Source organism: Oenanthe melanoleuca, chromosome 3 (assembly GCF_029582105.1).
Source record: "Oenanthe melanoleuca isolate GR-GAL-2019-014 chromosome 3, OMel1.0, whole genome shotgun sequence".
Classification (NCBI taxonomy): domain Eukaryota; kingdom Metazoa; phylum Chordata; class Aves; order Passeriformes; family Muscicapidae; genus Oenanthe; species Oenanthe melanoleuca.
In genome coordinates this window covers 3,052,396-3,070,596 of record NC_079336.1, presented here as the reverse complement: position 1 = coordinate 3,070,596, position 18,201 = coordinate 3,052,396, and the positions used below count along the sequence as shown (strand labels likewise).

Here is an 18,201-nt window from a genome sequence, read left to right as displayed (position 1 = left end):
TTATTTTTTTGTTGTTATAATTCTGCCAGGTAAGCAGTGGTGGTCCTTGGGATCTCTAGACAACATGAGTCTCTAGGTTTGTCAAGTCCCATAGATAACCTCTGGTCTTGGTAAATAAGGAACGACAGAAGTCAGCAGTCTGGTCTTAGGGATAGGCTGCAATTGATCACACAAAGGCAGGAAATCTGATTTTGCAGAATCTGTTGAAAGCCTACTTTCTGAATCTGTTGAAAGTCAGTAGATACAACTTATTTAGAAAACATAATATTCATAACAGGAGGGTTTAAAACAAAATTATTTAATCATATATTTTCCTTTCTTTAGTGTCATGCTTCATTTCAGACCTAAGTATTCTGGTTTGTACAAATCCCAATACTTTTATGATTTACACGAATCTTTTATCAATTGTCACAGATCCGAGCGGACTATGAAGGGTTGTGAGGGGAAAATCCCTAATAAAACAAGGTTAACGTTTCCACCGTGTTTTTTTCACGAACTTCCCTCACAGCGGTGGGAGGGGCGGCCCGGCCCCTCAGAGCCCCTCCCGTTGCCATGGTGACCGCGCGCCCCGCGGCGCTCAGTGCGCAGGCGCGGGAGAGAGGCGCGAAGGGCGCTGCGCATGCGCACTGAGCGCGCGGGCGGTTGCCGTGGAGACGCGTCTGTCGGGCCGGGCCCGGAGCGCCGCCGCCGCCGCCGCCATGAGCTCGGGGCCGGGGCCGGGGATACGGCCGGGGACAGGGACAGGGACAGGGACAGGGCCCCCGATCGAGCCCGGCCCGGGGCTGCCCTTCCTCCCCGGCTGCGCCATCAAGGACCCCACGGTGAGCGCGCCCGCCCACTGTACCCTCGCTGTGCCCCCTTCCCACGGGAGGCTCCCCGCATCGAAGCGGGCTGGGCTGGCGGGAGCTCCCTGAGAGGAGACCTCGGAACGGGCCTCTGCACCTCCCCGCAGCACCTTCAGGTGGTACCTGGTATCTCCTGGAGACACTCTCTGGGAATCTGGTACTCGCTCAGACCTTCCTCTAAATCCACGGGAGACCTGGAGCTGCTAAACTTGACAATGTTCCTGGAGTCGTGGAATGGTTTGGGTTAGAGGACCTTAAATGGTTTTGCTTAGAAGACCTTAAAGACCATCTTATTCCACTCCCTGCCATGACAGGGACACCTTTCACTGTCCCAGGTTGCTCCAAGTTCCATCCAGCCTGGCCTGGAACATTTCCAGGGATCCAGGGGCAGCCACAGCTTCTCTGGGCACCCTGTGCCAGGGCCTGCCCACCCTCACAGCCAAAAATGCCTTCCAAAATCCCATCCTCTGGCAGTGGGAAGCCATTCCCTGTGTCCTGTCCCTCCATCCCTTGTCCCCAGTCCCTCTCCAGCTCTTCTGGAGCCCCTTCAGGCTCTGCAAGGGGCTCTGAGCTCTCCCTGGATCCTTCTCTTCTCCAGGTGAGCACCCCCAGCTCTCCCAGCCTGGCTCAGAGCAGAGGGCTCCAGCCCCCAAAGCATTTCCATGGACATTTCCATGGACTTGCTCCAACAGCTCCCTGCATTTCTTGTGCTTTGGGCTCCCAACCTGGATGCAGCACTGCAGGTGGGGTTTCACAAGAGCAGAGTAGGGCAGGAGCCAGTTTCTTCAGGGAACATGTTACCCTCTGAACCCACATCAGGAGAACCTGCTGTTCCCTCAGATCACCCTGAAATTTCCCCAAGAGGTCTGGTACCTCCTGCATTCACCAAATATCCCTGAGACAACTTGGTGTCCTGGGAACCTCAAACTCACCAGACCTGGATGTGACCCCCAAAGAACCTGGTGCTCTGTAAACTCATTTGATGCTCCTCAGCAGATTTAATATCCACTTAACTCTCCCCCAGGGACTTGGTGTTTCCCAAAGCCACCAAATACCTGCTGGACTCATTTCTGGGGGATCTGAATGCTCTGTACCCACCTGGAATCTCCTGATCCCACCCACAGCAGACCTGCTACTCCCATAATTTTTCCAATGTTATTGAAAATTGCAATCTGTTTCCAAGGGTCCAAGTGTCCCTGAACTAACCTTCAAGGGGACTTGGTACTTTTAATCTTCTCCCCAAGGAATCCATTGCATCATGTACCCATCTTATAACCCTGAATTTGTCCTGATAGCTTTGCAGAGAGACACACACACCCCTCTCCCCCTCATTTGTGAGCCTCATTTGAAATTCCAGAAGCTTTTTCCATAACTGCAGAACTGCTGTCTGCAAACTCAGCCCTTTGGATATTCAGTTCCCCTGAATTCATCCAATATTTCCCCCACAGTTCATGAGATACCCCAAGGGAAATCCCCAAACTCACTTTACAGTCCTGAAACCTGATTCCTTCAGGAAAACTACTGTTTCTCTGAACCATCTGAATTTTCCCAAAGCAAAGTCGTCTGAACTGATATTGATACTGTCCTGAACCAAGTTCCTTAAATTCACCTAATACCTCTCCAACTGGATATACCCAGGAGAACCAATATTGATCAAACCTTGAGCATTCCTCCACGAGGAATTAATCCCCCAAATCATCCTAATGTAAATATTTCCTGGGCATAATTTATCTATTACATAGAGACACCTTGAAGTCACTAGTCTCATTGGCAATCAACACCTTCCTGATAGTCCTTCCTTCTCTGATACTTCCAAAACTGCTCTCCTGGTGTTGCCTGGAGACCTGAATCCTTGACAGTCCAGGTCTGGAACTTGAGAACTGGTATCCCACCACAGAACTGGTGCCATCACAGCTTCCAGGATCATCCCCAGGAAATGGCACACTCTCAGCTGCTCCCAGGTTCCCTGAAAGAGGCAGTCTCATTCTCATCCTCATCCTCATCTTCATCCTCATCTTCATCCTCATCCTCTGCACCTGATACCTAAACCTCCTAAAAGGAGAGAAAGCAATCTTTCCTTTTCCCCTCCAATGGTCCAGGCCCTAAGGACCTGATAATCCCAAATCCCAATATCCTCTTGAGGAAGTGATGCCGCAGAGAACTGATGTTTCCATTTATTTCTCTAATATACTAAAAAAATCCCCCAAAAAGCCAAAAAAAGGGTTGTTTCATGCCTGGTTTGAGCACACAAGGGATTTACAGCCTCCCTGGAGAGCATCTTTAGCAGAAAACATTCCTGGTTGTATTCACCTTTGTATATGAAAATTAATCATCACAGAATCATGGAATGATTGGTATGGAAAGGACCTTAAACATCATCTTGTTCCAACCCTCTGCCATTGGCAGGGACACATTCCACAGACCAGATTGCTCCAAGCCCATCCAGCCTGTCCTGAAATCAGTGACAACTGAGTTCTCCTATAGTAAATAGAATAAATTGCTCATAACAAATAATCATTCAATGATAAATAATCATTCAATGATAATAATCATTCAATAATAATCATTCAATGATAATAATTCAATGATAAATAATTATTCAATGACATTATTATCAGATTATAATATTTCCTTGAAATAATTTATAACATCTTGAAAATCTGCTATTTTCCAGTCCATAAAACTGGCATCACAATACTTGTTTTCCAAGTGAATGCTGAGAAGTTCTGAAGGAAAACTCTGTGTTCAAGTAAAGTGTTGTTACTTCTTAGTGCTCATAGGACAGGGAAACAGACATTGGGAGAGGGAATGGTGTTTGTGTGAAGTGTTACAGACTTGGCAAAAAGAAGGACTTAATTCAGTGGAATTTCTTCAGATAAACACTGGCAGCAGCTGAGATTAGGAGTTTACATTCTGGGCTTTCCCTTTTAAATTTGTATTAGTCACCTGATCCTGGGTGATGTTATCTGGCATCCAGGCTCACTTTGGGAGAGCTTATCCACTCAGGAGCCTTATGAACAAGGAGGTGCTTTCTTTAGCCAAATGTGGGCTCTTGAAAGCCAGTGCACTTCTAGCAAACATTGATATTGCTTAAATTAAAGACAAGCTTCCTGGTTTTCCTTGAATATTTTCCCCACAGCTTTCCTTTGGCATTTATTTAACTGAAGGAAGTGGCAGTTCTGTGGCACTTTATAAGATGTCCTGCAAAAATGTCTTCAGACAAATATTTTCACCTGTTTTCCTCATTGCAGATCTATAGTAGCAGTTTAAAGAGAAAACAGGGAATTATGTGGAATTCAAGTGGGTATAAATAAGATTAGAGGCTTAACCATGAGGGGCAAGGGAGGGGGTGGAGAAGAAGCAGTTTGCATGCCTGAGGTTGGACTGGCTGGAAACCTGGGGAAAAAGGAGCTGGAGCTTGTTCTCTCAGCACTAGAAATGCTCACAACTCTGCTTTATTTGGCAGAAGTCAAGAGGTTTTTTTATCAGGGACTCCTAATTTCCCCTGTTTTCCTGGAGCTTTAGGTGTTGAAGGCTCTGGTGGTGCAGGTGAGGTACCACGTGTGGTGGAGTGTGCACCAAGTGGTTTGATGTCACTCCAGTCTGACCCTGCTCTTCAGTGAAGAACAAGACTGGCTGGCAGAGATCAGGTCCTGTGCACAGCTCTGGTTGGATGCAGCCCTTGGAGAAGGATTTGGGGCTGCTGATGGATGAGAGGCTGGGACACAGAAACCCCCACCACGTGCTGGGCTGATCCCCCCATGTGGGCAGCAGGGGAGGGGGGATTCTGCCCCACTCAGGTGAGACCCCACCTGCAGAGCTGCTCCAGATCTGGCATCCTCAGCACAAACAGGACATGTGGCTTCATGAAAGATGGGACAAACTTTTCATGAGGGCTTGTAGCAGTAGGATAAGGAATGATGGCTTTAAACTCAAAGAGGCTTAATTGAGATTAGATACAAGGAAGAAGTTTTTTACAAAGAGGGTGGCATAGATTGCCCAGAGAAGCCATGGCTGCTTCATCCCTGGAAGTGTCCAAGGCCAGGTTGGACAGGGCTTGGAGCAGCCTGGGAGAGTGGAAGGTGTCCCTGCCCATGTCAGAGGATGGAACTGGGTAATCTTTAATGTCCCTTCCAACCCAAGCCGTTCTGAGTCTATGACTCTGCAGAGAGGTGATAAAACAACTAACGTCCTTTTGTACATTGCATAATTTCAGTTCTGTGAGCATGACATGCCTTGATTTAACCCAGCAAAGAAAATCCTGTATCATGCCTGGGGGAGGGTTAAGAAAATAAATAACAATGGAATACACAGGGGGTGCAAACAGTGAAGGGAGCACCATAAGGCAGTGACTGAAGTCCCATGGTTCTCTGAACTGCTGACAAATAGGGTAGGGAACAAAGAGCTGGTGAGATAAATAGCAGGGCAGATAAAGTGCTGACACACTGTCCTAGGCACTGAGTATGGTGGCAGTCAGGAAATTCAGTGATTTAAGTTCTTCCAGAGTCTGTGGCAGTGCAAGGATCTGAGTTCACTCTCGTGCTTTGTACACCCACCACTCACTGTTTTTTTCTAAATACAAAATCTGATTTTAAATAACTGCTGCAGTAGTTTATAATAAAATGTTGGGGATGTGTGTGGGAGGAGACATTCTTGATATTGCACTCTCTTACTGAGTTTTTTCTGTGTTTGCAGTAGCTGTATCTGCTAAATTCATGCAGTATTTTGATAGCTGGGTTTCCTTCCAACAGAAAACATCTTTTCATCGGCCCCAGACACTGGACTTCAAAAATGGATATGCCTTTTTCCGTCTGCCAAGAGAGGGGATTGGTGGGGAAGCACTCTTTGCTAATCAGCTCTCTCAAGATGAATTGGATGATTTATGCACCAAGGGAACCACACAGACCTATGGGCAAGTCAAGAGACCTGCACCTTCCCCCTTCACTCCAGCATTCGTGACTTATGACAAAAAGGTAAAAAGAAGCTGATCCCAGGAATATCACTGGCCAAATTCGGAGACATAAACAGTCAGCTCCAGGGTTCACGGGACTGCATACAGCAGTTTTCAGATGCCAGAGCCCTTAGTCAGAGACAGCTGAATCCCAGGCTGAAAGAGGCTTTCTTTGCTCAGGAGGAGGATTAGAATACATAGAGGGTGTAAGACATTCCCTGCAAGTTACACTCCAGCATTTCCAGCAGATGTTGGAAAAGAGGTTTGCTTAGCTCTGGAAAGATCCAGTGTATAAGCATTGCTCTGTAAACCACAGCCTGGTTTTGTGTTTCCAAAACTATATTGAGGTTGTAATTGAGCTTTAACTGGAAAAGTCATTCTGCAGAGGGAAGCCTGGCAGCCTGTTTGACCGTGGTTCCTGCTTGCATTGGTCACCACAGCATGTCACAACCTGAGCTGCTCCATTAGTGCTTCCCATGTTCATGCTGATCCTATCAGACTGGGTGGTGGCTCTGTGCCTGCTCAGAGCAGCCCTGAGCTGACCCTTTTTTTCAGTGTGCCAGTGGCCCAAGCTGCAGCCCACAGCCATGGATGGAGCAGCAGCTGCAGTGGGAGCTGCAGGGCTCTGGAGCTCAGCACGTGCAGGCTCCACATGCTGCCAGCCCTGCCAGAGCAGCCTGCAGCCAGCCAGCCCTCAGCCTGGCTGTGACACAGGCTGGGGAACAGATGTGCTCTGTTAATTGCTGAGGCTGTTCAGAGTAATGTGAGATGTTGCTGTTTAATCTGTCAGGTCCTTCTATGCCCCTTCCTTCAAGCCACAGGAGCAGCAGGGGCCCCAGTGCTGCTGGGGATGTCACAATCCCTTGTGGGGCACTTTGCTGACTGATAGGAACTTGCTGGCTGTATCATCTCTTAATTATCCAGGCCTCTGGGCTGATGTAGGCTGGGTATACAAGGTCTGATTAGCCACCTGTACTTTCTCAGGGGCACTGAATAATCTTGGAGGGAATATTCTTCCTACTTCTGCCAAGCAGAAGGGCTGGCTGATTAGTTTCCTTGTTTCCCCAGTACAAATCAGGTTTTGCTGTCAGTGCTGAATAGATGGGACTTCAGATCATGGAAAGGGACCTTAAAGATCATCTTGTTCCAGCATCCTTACCATGGGTAGGGACACCTTCCACTAGACCAGGTTGCTCAGAGCCCCTCCAGCCTGGCCTTAAAATGATGACCCCTTTCAGATTTTAAAATCCTGAGATATGGTTGAACTGTTTGCTAAAATCTGTAAATGAAGAGCCATGTGTGTCAGTAAAGTAGATTATTTTCAGCAGCCAAGCACCTGGCAGTAGGTGAAACAGCAGGTGATCAAAAAGTAGGGAAAAGGCTGTATTTTTGCACTTGTCTCAGGCACACCAAATTTGCAAAAGGCACATATTGATAAAAACCCTCCTGGTGCCTCTGCTGTCACTCACAAATCAGGCCACAGCTGTCCTTGAAGATTTTTAGAAACTAATCCAATAATTTTACACCACCAAAGCAAATTACAAATAAATTATTCACCTTGATAGACTAATCATGGTGTTCAAATAATTTCTTTCTCTGTCCCTTTGCTCTGTTGTCCCTGGGGCAGGTGTTGAAGTTCGATGCCTACTTCATGGAGGAAGTTGCCTCCTCTCCAGAGGAGAATTACAGGATCCGCCAGGTGTGTGTCTACTACTACCTGGAGGATGACAGCATGTGCATCATCGAGCCCAGGGTGAAGAACTCGGGTCTGCTGCAAGGCAAGCTGATGAAACGGCACCGCGTGCCCAAGAACGAGCAGGGCGATTATTACCACTGGCGGGACCTGAACCTGGGCATCGACCTCACCATCTACGGCCGCACCTACCGCCTGGTCAACTGCGACTGCTTCACCAAGGTGGGCTGGGGCAGCCTGGCAGGAGCTCTCCTGCCAGTGGCAGGGCTGGAGGCCAGCAGCTTGCAGCTGGAGCTTGTTGTGATATGGGGCTCACAGTCTTTCGTTCAGCTTTTTGTGTAGATTTCTTTTTTCAAGCCGAGGGGAGTTCAGGGTATGACATCCGCTTGAGGCTGAGTTAACTGCTCAGTATTCTTGCCCCAGGACTGCCGGGAGTCCATCTTTTGTCCTCAGGACTTCTCTTTACAATACAAATTCTAAGGTCATGTCTGGGCAGTTTAACTGCTTGGAGTCCACATGCAACATTGTGCATAATTGAGAGGGAAATCAGCTGTCTTGAGTCTTAGTCAGAGACTAAGACTTGACTCTTTCCTGATATAATATTCCTCTATTAGGAACAGGGGAAGGGAATACAAGCAGTAACTCTGCACACATCTACAGCCAAGCCATGATCTATGGGTTGAGAATCATGGTATGAATTGACCTTTATAAGAAAGCTTACTCATTGCCTGCTTTTTTATTTCTGGCTATTTCTGTGCCAGTAAATGAGATAATAATGATCCAGGAACAAGAAATAAGAATTGCCAGTATGCTGGTATCCTGCTAGATTGTTCCCAGTAAAATCTCAGCCCTGGTCAACTACTATTCTTCCAAGCCAGGAGTTAGACTGCTGCAGGAACCATTCCCAATAGGTGAGTTACATGCAGTCACCCTGTCCTGGAGGCTGGGAGAGTTTAGGTCCAGGATCTTCCTTGTCAGTTGGCCTCAGTGCCCAGGAATGTTCCCAAGCATGTATAATATCTTGGTATAAATGTGGCTGTGGGAGCAGCTCTGCTGCAACTGGGTGACTGCTCAAGTCAGTCCACATCAAATAAAGAGCTGGTCCTCATTTCATTGATGGAGAATATGGAATGAGCTACATGGGTCTACATCTCAAGGCCAATAGTGTATTTATCATTTACTGACATCTTCCAGGCCAGAAAATAGTGAAAGTGTGAACCTGCCTTGTGAGTCTCCAGGGGGATCTCATATTCCTGTGGGAGATGTTTGCATAGGTGCTTCCTGGGCTGAATGTTTTCATGGACCACTTCCCAAAGCCAAAAAGGGAACAAGTCCCTTGATTTCAAAGGTTGCTTTGGGTGACTGATGCAAGTCCATGAGTAACACCCTGAATTTTGTTCATGGTCCAAGGTAAGCAAAAAAATCCCTTTATAAACAAGCAGGTTGCACTCTTGCTGTAGAAAAAGTACTCCTGAAAGATGGAATGAAGCTGCCACTGCCACATATCCTTGTGCCTGTAGGTTCCTGATGTGCCTAGTGTGGGTGACACTAACTTCTTCTAACTGTCTGACACAGCCCTAAGTTCTTGCAAATTCAGGCTGACTACATCTGTGTTTATACAGCAATTTCATCTTTTTAATTTACTGAAAGAGACCAACTGACAGTTATCTTCCATTTAAAGCCCTTAGGCCAGGGAAAAGTGTGCCCCAGTGAAATCTGAGTTAGGATGTTCAGGACAGGACTGCTCTGATTAATTAAAGGGTAAGCAAAGATAAGAAGCAGCTTGAACAAATCTATTTGTCATCTGTTGTATTTTGCTGTTGCTGTAGAATTCTCTGTGAGGAGTGAACTTGCAGAATTCTGACCTCACTCATCCCAGCCCACCTGTAACCTCTAGTCACCTCTTACCTTCAGAGCTCCTGGCAGCACTAACACCTCAGATGACCTTCCTAGGTGTTCCTGGAGAGCCAAGGAATTGAGGTGAACCCTCCAGAGGAGCTGGTTTCAGATCCTTACACAGAACAGCGTCGGACACCTCTGCAAAAACACACCGTGCCTGCAGGTCCTGACCCCTTCAGGCAGTTTCTGACCTATGACACAAAGGTGAGAGAGCTGGGGATTACCCAAATTATTGTATAATTGCCCATACCACACTGCTGAGGTACCTCAGTTTGTCCTGGTCTGGGCCCTTCACTTTAGGAAAGACATTGAGGGTCTGGAGTTTTTCCAGGGAAGGGGCTGGAGCACCAGGAGAGGCTGAGGGAGCTGGGAAAGGGGCTCAGCCTGGAGAAAAGGAGGCTCTGGGGGGCCCTTGTGGCTCTGCACAACTCCCTGACAGAGGGGACAGCCAGGTGGGGTCAGTATCTTCTCCCAGGCAAGCAGAGACAGGACTGGAAATGGCCTCAAGTTGTGCAAGGGGAGGTTTAGGTTGAATTAGGAAGAATTTCTTCACAGGAAGGGTGATTAAACATTGAAATAGGCTGTCAGGGAGTTTTGGAGTCCCCATCCCTGGAGATGTCCAAGGAATGACTGGATGTGGCACTCAGACCTCTGGGCTGGGTGACAAGGTGGGCGTCAATTAGATATTGGGCTCAATGATCTTCCAACCTAAAATATTCTATGATTTCAGTGAAAATGTGCTCTTTGAACCCAGGTCTTGTGAGTGTCAGCAATCTCACTCCTAAATTGTCTCAGTCTGCTGAACAGAGTCCAGATTTGCTCCTTTCTTGGCTTTAGTGAGAAACAAAACCTTTTTTTTTTTTTTTTTCCTGGGCTTTGTGCCTTGTAAACAGCTCCTTTTTGGATTGCAGAGCCTATGCTCAATATCATCCATTACTCTCTTGCTTTCTGTTGGGATGAGATAAGCCACCTGCCTCTGGAATTTAGCAGCCAGATGCAGTTCTACTAGGAATTGTCTTGCTGCATCCACTCCTCTCCTCCCCCAAAATATTGATGCCAGTGCCAGAGCAGACAATTTCAGGCAAACACAAATGCCCCTTGCTCTGACCAAATTCTCCCTGTGTCTCTCCTGCCCCTTCAGGAGCTGAACCATGGGGAAATCTCAATCATCTCAATGTGATGAGTTTGATTTCTGCAGCACCAAAAGATGATTCTGATCCATGTTTGTCTGCTGTTTTTTTTCTCCACTCCAGGTGCTTCGCTTCTATGCCATATGGGATGACACCAACTGTGCCTTTGGTGACCACCATCCCTGCATCATCCATTACTTCCTGGCAGATGACACAGTGGAGGTTCGGGAAATCCACAAGAGAAATGATGGGAGAGATCCATTCCCGGTACTGATGAGACGCCAGCGCTTGCCCAAAACCTTTGTGGACAAGAACAGTAAGATTGGCACATCCCTCTGTGCTAAGGTGTCATTATTTCATGGTCAAAAAAAAAGTTCTTCAAATGGTCACTAAATTCTTTATCTTTTGGGGAACAGTGGCAGGACAGCAGTGCCAGCATCTCCCTGTAGCTATTTATACACCTTGCCTTTATATATCCCTTTTCACTAGGAAATGTTAACATCTCCCTGATTAATTTATTTTTCTTTCTGCTCCCTTGTCCTTAGAGAACTTCCCAAGCTGTGTGCTGGAGATCACTGACCATGAGGTACAAGAGTGGTACTCACCCAAAGATTTTGGTATTGGCAAAACTGTCACTCTCCTTGGACGCACCTTCTTAATCTATGATTGTGACAAGTTCACCCAGGACTTCTATCGTGAAAAATATGGCATCACAGACTTCCAGCCAGTGGATGTAAATGACAAACCACTTGAAAAAGTTCCACAGGTACTGCAAACAATTTCTCAAAAGAAGGCAGGAAAGGAAGCAGTTGGTATAAGCTCTTATAGTGGAGGTTCAGCTTAGTAAGAACAAGTAGAAAACAAGTTCAACTTAGAGAACAAAATCAAATAACTTGAAAAAGACAAGGCAAGAATTGTCATAATCAATATAAAAATGAAAGTCTGACTGCACTCACACTGCTGAACTTTCCCTCACTCTCCAAAACTTGTTGCCAAGTCCAAACTGTCTACTGGGGATGGTCACAGCCCTTGTTACCTCCCAAACTGAGCCTAGAAACGTTTTAGAGTTGTGGCTTAGACCACAGGCATGATGGGGATTAGGTTACCAGTGTAACCATTTGATGGCTGAGTTCCTGTGCACAGGAAGGTTTAGTTGGAACTGAATGATTTTAAGGTCCTTTTCAAACCAAATTATCCTATGGTTCTTTAATATAGCTATAACCTCTTAATTCAGAGAATTACCTGGCTTTCTGAATTTCAGATTTGCTTAGTCCTCTTATATTTCCATTAAATACAGCACATGGCCATTTCTACTGGGCAGGATGTCACAGCTCTCACTACCTGGTGGCAGAATATTGCCTTCCAAATCTGATGGGCTTTGCTAAGTCTTGAAAACTTTGTCTTGTTCTTAGTGGCAGCTGTTTATGGTTGCTGTCTCCCCTGGATGCAGGTAATTCCTCCCTACAATGGTTTTGGCATCCCTGAAGACTCTCTCCAGAACTGCCTTAGTCTGGTTCCAAAGCCTCCACGCAAAGACATCATTAAGATGCTGGAGAATAATCTCAAGGTCCTGCGGTACCAGGTGGCCCTGGTGAGTGTTTTCCTTGGTGGAATAGTGCCAGGAGGATGGGAGGAGCAGCCTGCCCAGACAAGGCTGTTGGCAAACTCTCCTTTGTGCCAGTGGGAAAAGAGAGCTCCCTGAGCCAACACGAGTGTCCCAAGGGGGGTGCAATGGGATTATTGTGTGCTTGCTGTGACAACTGGAAGCTCACAAAACTAGAAGGAAAAAAAATTAAAAGGCCAGAAAGCACAAACCAAACCTGCTACAAACCCACAGCCATTTATGGGAAAACTCCCCCTGGCACTGCTACGTGACAGATGGCCCTGGCTGAAGCAGCCTGCACTGGGCACTGTGCCTCTGCCTGCCTGCCTCCACTGCCACCAGCCAGAGCCTGATGTCTCTGCTGGCTCCAGCCCCTGTCCTTCTCCAGGCTAGTCCTGGCTGCAGCAGGCAGAAAGGGGCTGTCCTAGCAGAGCAGCCAAGTGCCAGTGTAAAGCTGGAAAATCCATGAGGATGGTGTTTGCCACCCACAGCAGCACCCAGGCCTTTGTGCCAGCTTTACAGCTGGTTTATGCAAGCAGCCCCTGGCACATCCAGCAGCAGTGATGGCATTTCCTGTGCTGCCTTGTGCCTGCCCTCTCCAAACACCCGGGGTGGGTAAGGGCTGGTTTCTTTCCCCTATTGTGCAGGAGTTTCCTAAAGGTCACAGCTGAGGAGTTAAGATCCACTTAGTTTTAAACTCAGCAAGTAAATCCACTGGTGTGTCAGGGGAGTGACTTCCTGTGACTAAGAGCTGAAGCAGCACTAGCCTCTCTCAGGCACTCAGCATAATGAAAAATGTAATTTAAATCTGAATTTTACAGCCTCTCTGGGATGAATCATTCAATATAGAATATTCCTTTCTCTCAGATTACTCAGGCTGTGGAAACACTGAATATACTTGGTAATTTCAGCCCAGATTCTGCTTCAGTGGCTTGGGTAAAGCAAGTAACCTTTGAAATTCAGATCCTAAGTGCTGTCTAGTGCTTTGTTGTGCTATGTCAGCACATCAAGTGCTTTGTTTAGTCAGCTATAAAAAAATCTCTGGGCACTTATGAGTGGGTTACTAGGTATTCCTAAGCACCCCAGGCAAGGAAAAGCTGGTTCAAATGCTCTGTTCTTAACCTGCTACCCTTGCTCTAGGAATCACCAGTGCCTGAGGACAAAAAACGTCGTTTCATCCTCTCTTATTTCCTCTCTGATGACACCATCAGCATCTATGAACCCCCAATCAAAAACTCTGGCATCCTTGGAGGCAAATACTTAAAAAGGACCAAAGTTACCAAGCCAGGGTCTTCTCCAGAGAATCCCATATACTATGAGGCCTCTGACTTCACCATTGGTTCTACAATTGAAGGTAAAATCCAGCCTGGATTTATAATACTCTACTCTGATATGTCATTTATTGCATGGGCACTGCATATATATCCCTTCCTTCACTTGAAAGATCTGCTGCTTCTGGGTCTGGTCACATTTGAGTTTCCAGATCAGCAGCTGTTGTATATTGACACAACTTTCTTGCTGTCAATGTTTGAACCTTTCAATCAGTGAAATTATTCTTACTTCAACAAGTGAAACAAGTAGCAGAGCTGGCTCAAAGCTGAGCCCAGCCACAGGAGAGGAATCCTGCTCCCTCCTGGATGAAGAAATTACTTTAACCCATGCTAAAACACAGGTAACATTAATTCTTTAATTCTTCTTCCCCAGTGTTTGGCCACAGGTTTGTTATCATTGATGCTGATGAATATGTGTTTAATTATTTGGAGAGAAATGCAGAGAGTTTCCCTGCAGCAACAGTGCAATCCATAAGGGATCATTTCCTCCCACGGAAGGTGGTAGTGGAGACTACCAGCAGGTAGGCTGCAAAGAATGGGGTGGGGAGGCTAAAGAAGGCTAAGGTTGACAGCTGAGGGCATTTTCAGCAGCCTCCCTGGCTCCAGCCTCCTGCTCTGCTGCTGGTTCAGCTCCAAGGGCTGTGTTTGGGCACATTCAGAGGGTGTGAAGTGTGTACAGTAAAATGTTGTGGCTGCTGGCCCCAAAACCTCCTGGAATATCTCTGAGAAGTGGTCACAGCACAAAGCCACAGTTCAGGAAGTATTTGTTCCAGCCAAAATCATAGAATCACAAAATGGCTTGGGTTGGAAGGACCTTAAAGATCAGCTCAGGCCAACTCCTGGCCATGGGCAGGGACATCTTCCTCTATCCCAGGTTGCTCCTAGCCCTGATGTTAAACACTTCCAGGGATAGGGAACAATCCCAAAGGGCTCAGTTCTGTAACAGATGCTGCCAACTTGAGCTGTTTGATGGTTGCAGGCTCAGCAGGTGGTGGTGGTGGTGCCCTTGCTAAGGGTATTTATTCCTTCTTTGCTTAGCATCAGAGCCTAGACCACATCCTCCTTTTAGCTGTCTGGACCCAGTTTGTGCAACCCACTAACAACCCTGTTACCTCAGAACATGGTTTGGAGGCAGTTATATCATAGCTCTGGTTGAAAGTCAAGCTTCCCCCAGTTTCTGACACTGTGGAGCACACAGGGAAATGCTCCTTTTTCACTCAAATGTCACAGCAAGGCTGCCAAAATGAGTTTTTACATGAAATCCTCTTATTCCTTTTTTCTGCAGTGGCATTCCCAAGAAGGACCTGGATGATTTAATTGTGGAGGTCCAGAAAGAACTGAAGCTCCAAAAGCCCTTCAACACCAGGCAGTTTCATGAGGCATTTCATCATTTTGACCAGGAGGGCTCTGGCTTCATGGATAAAACAAGATTTTTAAATATTTGTGACAGGTTCCACGTGCCAACCAGCACCATCCTTCTTAAAAAGGTCAGATGGAAGGGGTGCTATGAGTGTGGAATTCCTTTCCTATGGCTCTTCCAAAAGATTTCTTCTAAAAACCAACTCTAACCAGCTGCTCTAGCCTTCAAAGGGGAACAAATTCAAGAAAAGGGCAAGAGAGTCCCAAGTTTAGAAAAACTTCTGAGCTCTTGGACTGAGCCTGTGTCTTAGAGGAGATAATAATTGCTGTCCTCTAAGGAAAGAGAAAAAAATGTTATCCAGGCTGCCCCCCATGTTTGGCTGCACTGTAATGTGTGAAAATTCCTGCTGGTTCAGGTCTTGGATAAATAGAAGAGGTTGTGTATTGTGATAGAGATCAGGAATCATGACAGAGATCAGGCATAGGTTCCTTGGAGTGTCTGTGATAGCTTAAGCACAGCTGGGATTGAGTAGAGGTGACACTGAGGTGTTCAAGGAATGTGCCTTAGGAAAGCTCAGAGACATTCTGGATTTAACAGCAACTGAACTTAAGGTCTAAAACTAAGTATTTTTGAAAAAAAATTATTTATTTATTTATTTTTTTTAAGAATCATAATGCCCTGGTTAACACTTGTTGAGCACCATGAGCAACAAAAAGCACATGGAGAGCACAGTCTGCAGAGCAGAACATGGGAGGGAAACTGAGGGAAAAATTCCTGCAATGAGGATGGAGGAGGATCCTTTCAGGAATATGACTGACAAGGATGTTTCCTCAGCATCATGTGATAGGCAGTAGATTAGTGGCCCATAAAAGGGGACTCAGAGTTTAGAGAAATCTATAAACCAGAGGGAGTTATTTCCCCTCTAAAATAAAAACTTTTCTAAAGCAGGCAACTGTGAGCATCACAGCCATGGTTAGCAAGGTGCATGGGCAGGGGATTTGTGCCTCTGAATGTGGGATGAATAAAGGCCCTGACAAGCCCCCAGGGCTTTGCTGTACCAGATTTCATCAGAGCTCACTCTGCCCTGAGGAATTTACAGTGTGGTGACAATCCCTGCTCCACTCTGAGAGTGGGAGAGGAATAACACTCCTAAAATTATATGGAGAACCTGTGACAATTGAAGCTAAACTCCCATGTTTGAAACCCAGTCTAGGACCTGTGCACTAAAAACATCCATCTCCTCTCCTGAAATCTTAATCCCAATGTTCCCAGAGCCCTGGGAAGTGTGGCAGGGCTATAAATTAAACATATGGCAGGGAGCTCACTGCCTGCAGAGGAGCACAGCTGTCAGTCACAGAAGCAAACCCCAGACAGAGAATGTGTCTCCAGGCGACAAGGGGAAGAAGAATCCTTTCAAGGAATTGTGATATTAGACCTTTTCCATCTCTCTGGGTGTCAGAAGGAGATTAGTTATGCAATTAAAGAAACAAAAGCCTTCTTTCTTCCCCTGAAGCACACAAAGGCTGTGGCTCTGAAACACAATGCAGGGTCAGGCACGGACACCAGAACTGGCTCATTAGTGGGGCTGTCACCAAGCTCAATTATCTGTGTCTCCCCTTTATGCCATGTGCACACACCAAAGTGACACTGGGGAACAGTGACTGCTCACATACACTGCCCCCACCCCACTTTTGGCAGGGATTTCTGCAAGATTTTCTGTGGCTCATCTCGGTCTGTGGCCATGCTTTGTATTTTTGTGGCTCTGTTGCCACTCTAGTGAGGCCCAGAAGGAAATCAGGATTAAACTCAAACTCTTCTCCTTGCATAGATTAGTGTCATCTATTGGCATTCAAGGTTGGACTTGAACCTTTAGATCATCAAGTTCAATCCTTAAATGGTTGGACTTGATGATCTAAAGGTGGGCTCAATGATCTTGTAGGTCTTTTCAATCCTTAATAATTCTATGATTCCAAGTTTACCTGGGATTCAGGACTACCAGGATTGGGAAATCCACATGGGGGAATAACATCTGCTCTGTCACACAAGGAGAACTCTGGGCACTTTCCCCTAAAAACAACCCAAATTTTGCAGCTTTTTCCAACTCTTGATGGTGATTCCTGTGTTTTTTGTCCCCACAGCTGATTGACTACTGCTCCTGTGATGAAGACAAGGTAAACTACCGTGAGTTCCTTCTAGCCTTCCCTAGTAATCTCTTCCCAGAAGCTGAAGGACAGGACCAGCAATTGAATTCTCAGCTGACTTGAAGACACTGTACTTCAAAAAGGATGCTCTGGTTTTCACCCTTGCTTCATTCTCTCCCTCCCCCTTTTACAGACCCAGCTGATTCCACCCTCATGTTAAGTTTTTTTTCCTTCCTAATCTCTCCCTGCCCTTTTAGCCACACCCAAACTCAACCTCACAACTGCTGAATGTTGAAATGAAACTTATAGGAGACAAAAAAGTAATTCTGAGAACCAAAGTCAGGTTCTTCTATTGTTTTCTCAACCTTTTTGTGCAGCTAAAGCTCTCTGGAGCCTGGAGTGAAAACCACTCTTCACTTCAAGTAGTGAAGACTGCCAGTTTGTTATTAAAATTGCAATAAAATTGCAGTTGCTATAAAAGTGTTGAAAAAGTCTGTTTTAAATAGAATGGCTGGAATAGCTAAGGATTAAAATAAGGGTGGGGGGACAAAACCCACAAATTGTGATTCTGGGTCTACTCAAAATAGGGTGATGGTGGTGAGTTATCTGGAGGTAACAGGGGTCTGGACACAAATCTGCTGACAGCAGCTCTGCATTTTTTAACAAGAAGTTGGGAGAATGGTTTTAGGACTGAGATGCCATCTAAACCCACCTTATCCACCTGTCATCTCAGCACAGGTCTCCAAGGAAAAGGGAGCAGGGGCTGTTGGCATAGCAATAGTTATGACACTCGTGCTCCATTACTCATCTCCTGTGCAGGTAATGTGGCAGGAGCCTTCTCACCCCAAGTGACACCTGCCAGGTGTTGCCATGGAGCACACAGAAAAGGCAGCTGGCACACACACAGAGAACAAAGCTCTTTGGAACAAAATGCTGCTTGAAATCAGCTTTTGTGCTGTGGATTCCCACTTTCCCTCAGACAGCTGAGAGTCTCCACGTGACAGCTCCCTCCTGGCTCCTCTTGTTTGGAAAGGTCACTGCTCTTCCCTTCTGGGCCTGTTTTGTGCTGCTGCTCATCCTGACCAAGGATCATTCCAGAGCTCTCTGCTCCACCTCTGATTTCAAGAGACCAAAAACTTACAGATGAAATTACTGGAGCTGTAGAAAGTCAGAAACTATTTTCTGCACAGGCTAGGAAACCGTAACCTAACCCTCAGCCAAGTGATGCCTGGGGCCAGCTGCACAAAA

General features: G+C 46.5%; 1 protein-coding gene across 1 annotated transcript; it reads left to right on the top strand.

Annotated features, from left to right (window-relative positions):
• Positions 1–638: 638 nt before the first annotated feature.
• On the top strand, positions 639–17,438 carry EFHC1 (EF-hand domain containing 1). Its single transcript, XM_056487346.1, has 11 exons — positions 639–821; positions 5,597–5,818; positions 7,424–7,711; positions 9,443–9,592; positions 10,642–10,834; positions 11,064–11,284; positions 11,969–12,109; positions 13,262–13,475; positions 13,826–13,973; positions 14,738–14,939; positions 16,951–17,438. Exons 1-11 carry the CDS (start codon positions 699–701, stop codon positions 17,074–17,076), a joined length of 2,028 nt encoding a protein of 675 aa, XP_056343321.1. The 5' UTR covers positions 639–698; the 3' UTR covers positions 17,077–17,438.
• The last annotated feature ends 763 nt before the right edge of the window (positions 17,439–18,201 follow it).

Coding starts and splice junctions, on each gene's coding strand:
- EFHC1 (XM_056487346.1), top strand. CDS start 699: ATGAGCTCGGGGCCGGGGCCGGGGATACGGCCGGGGACAGGGACAGGG. Junction 5,819..7,423: donor TCGTGACTTATGACAAAAAG/GTAAAAAGAAGC, acceptor TCCCTGGGGCAG/GTGTTGAAGTTCGATGCCTA. Junction 12,110..13,261: donor TGCGGTACCAGGTGGCCCTG/GTGAGTGTTTTC, acceptor CCCTTGCTCTAG/GAATCACCAGTGCCTGAGGA.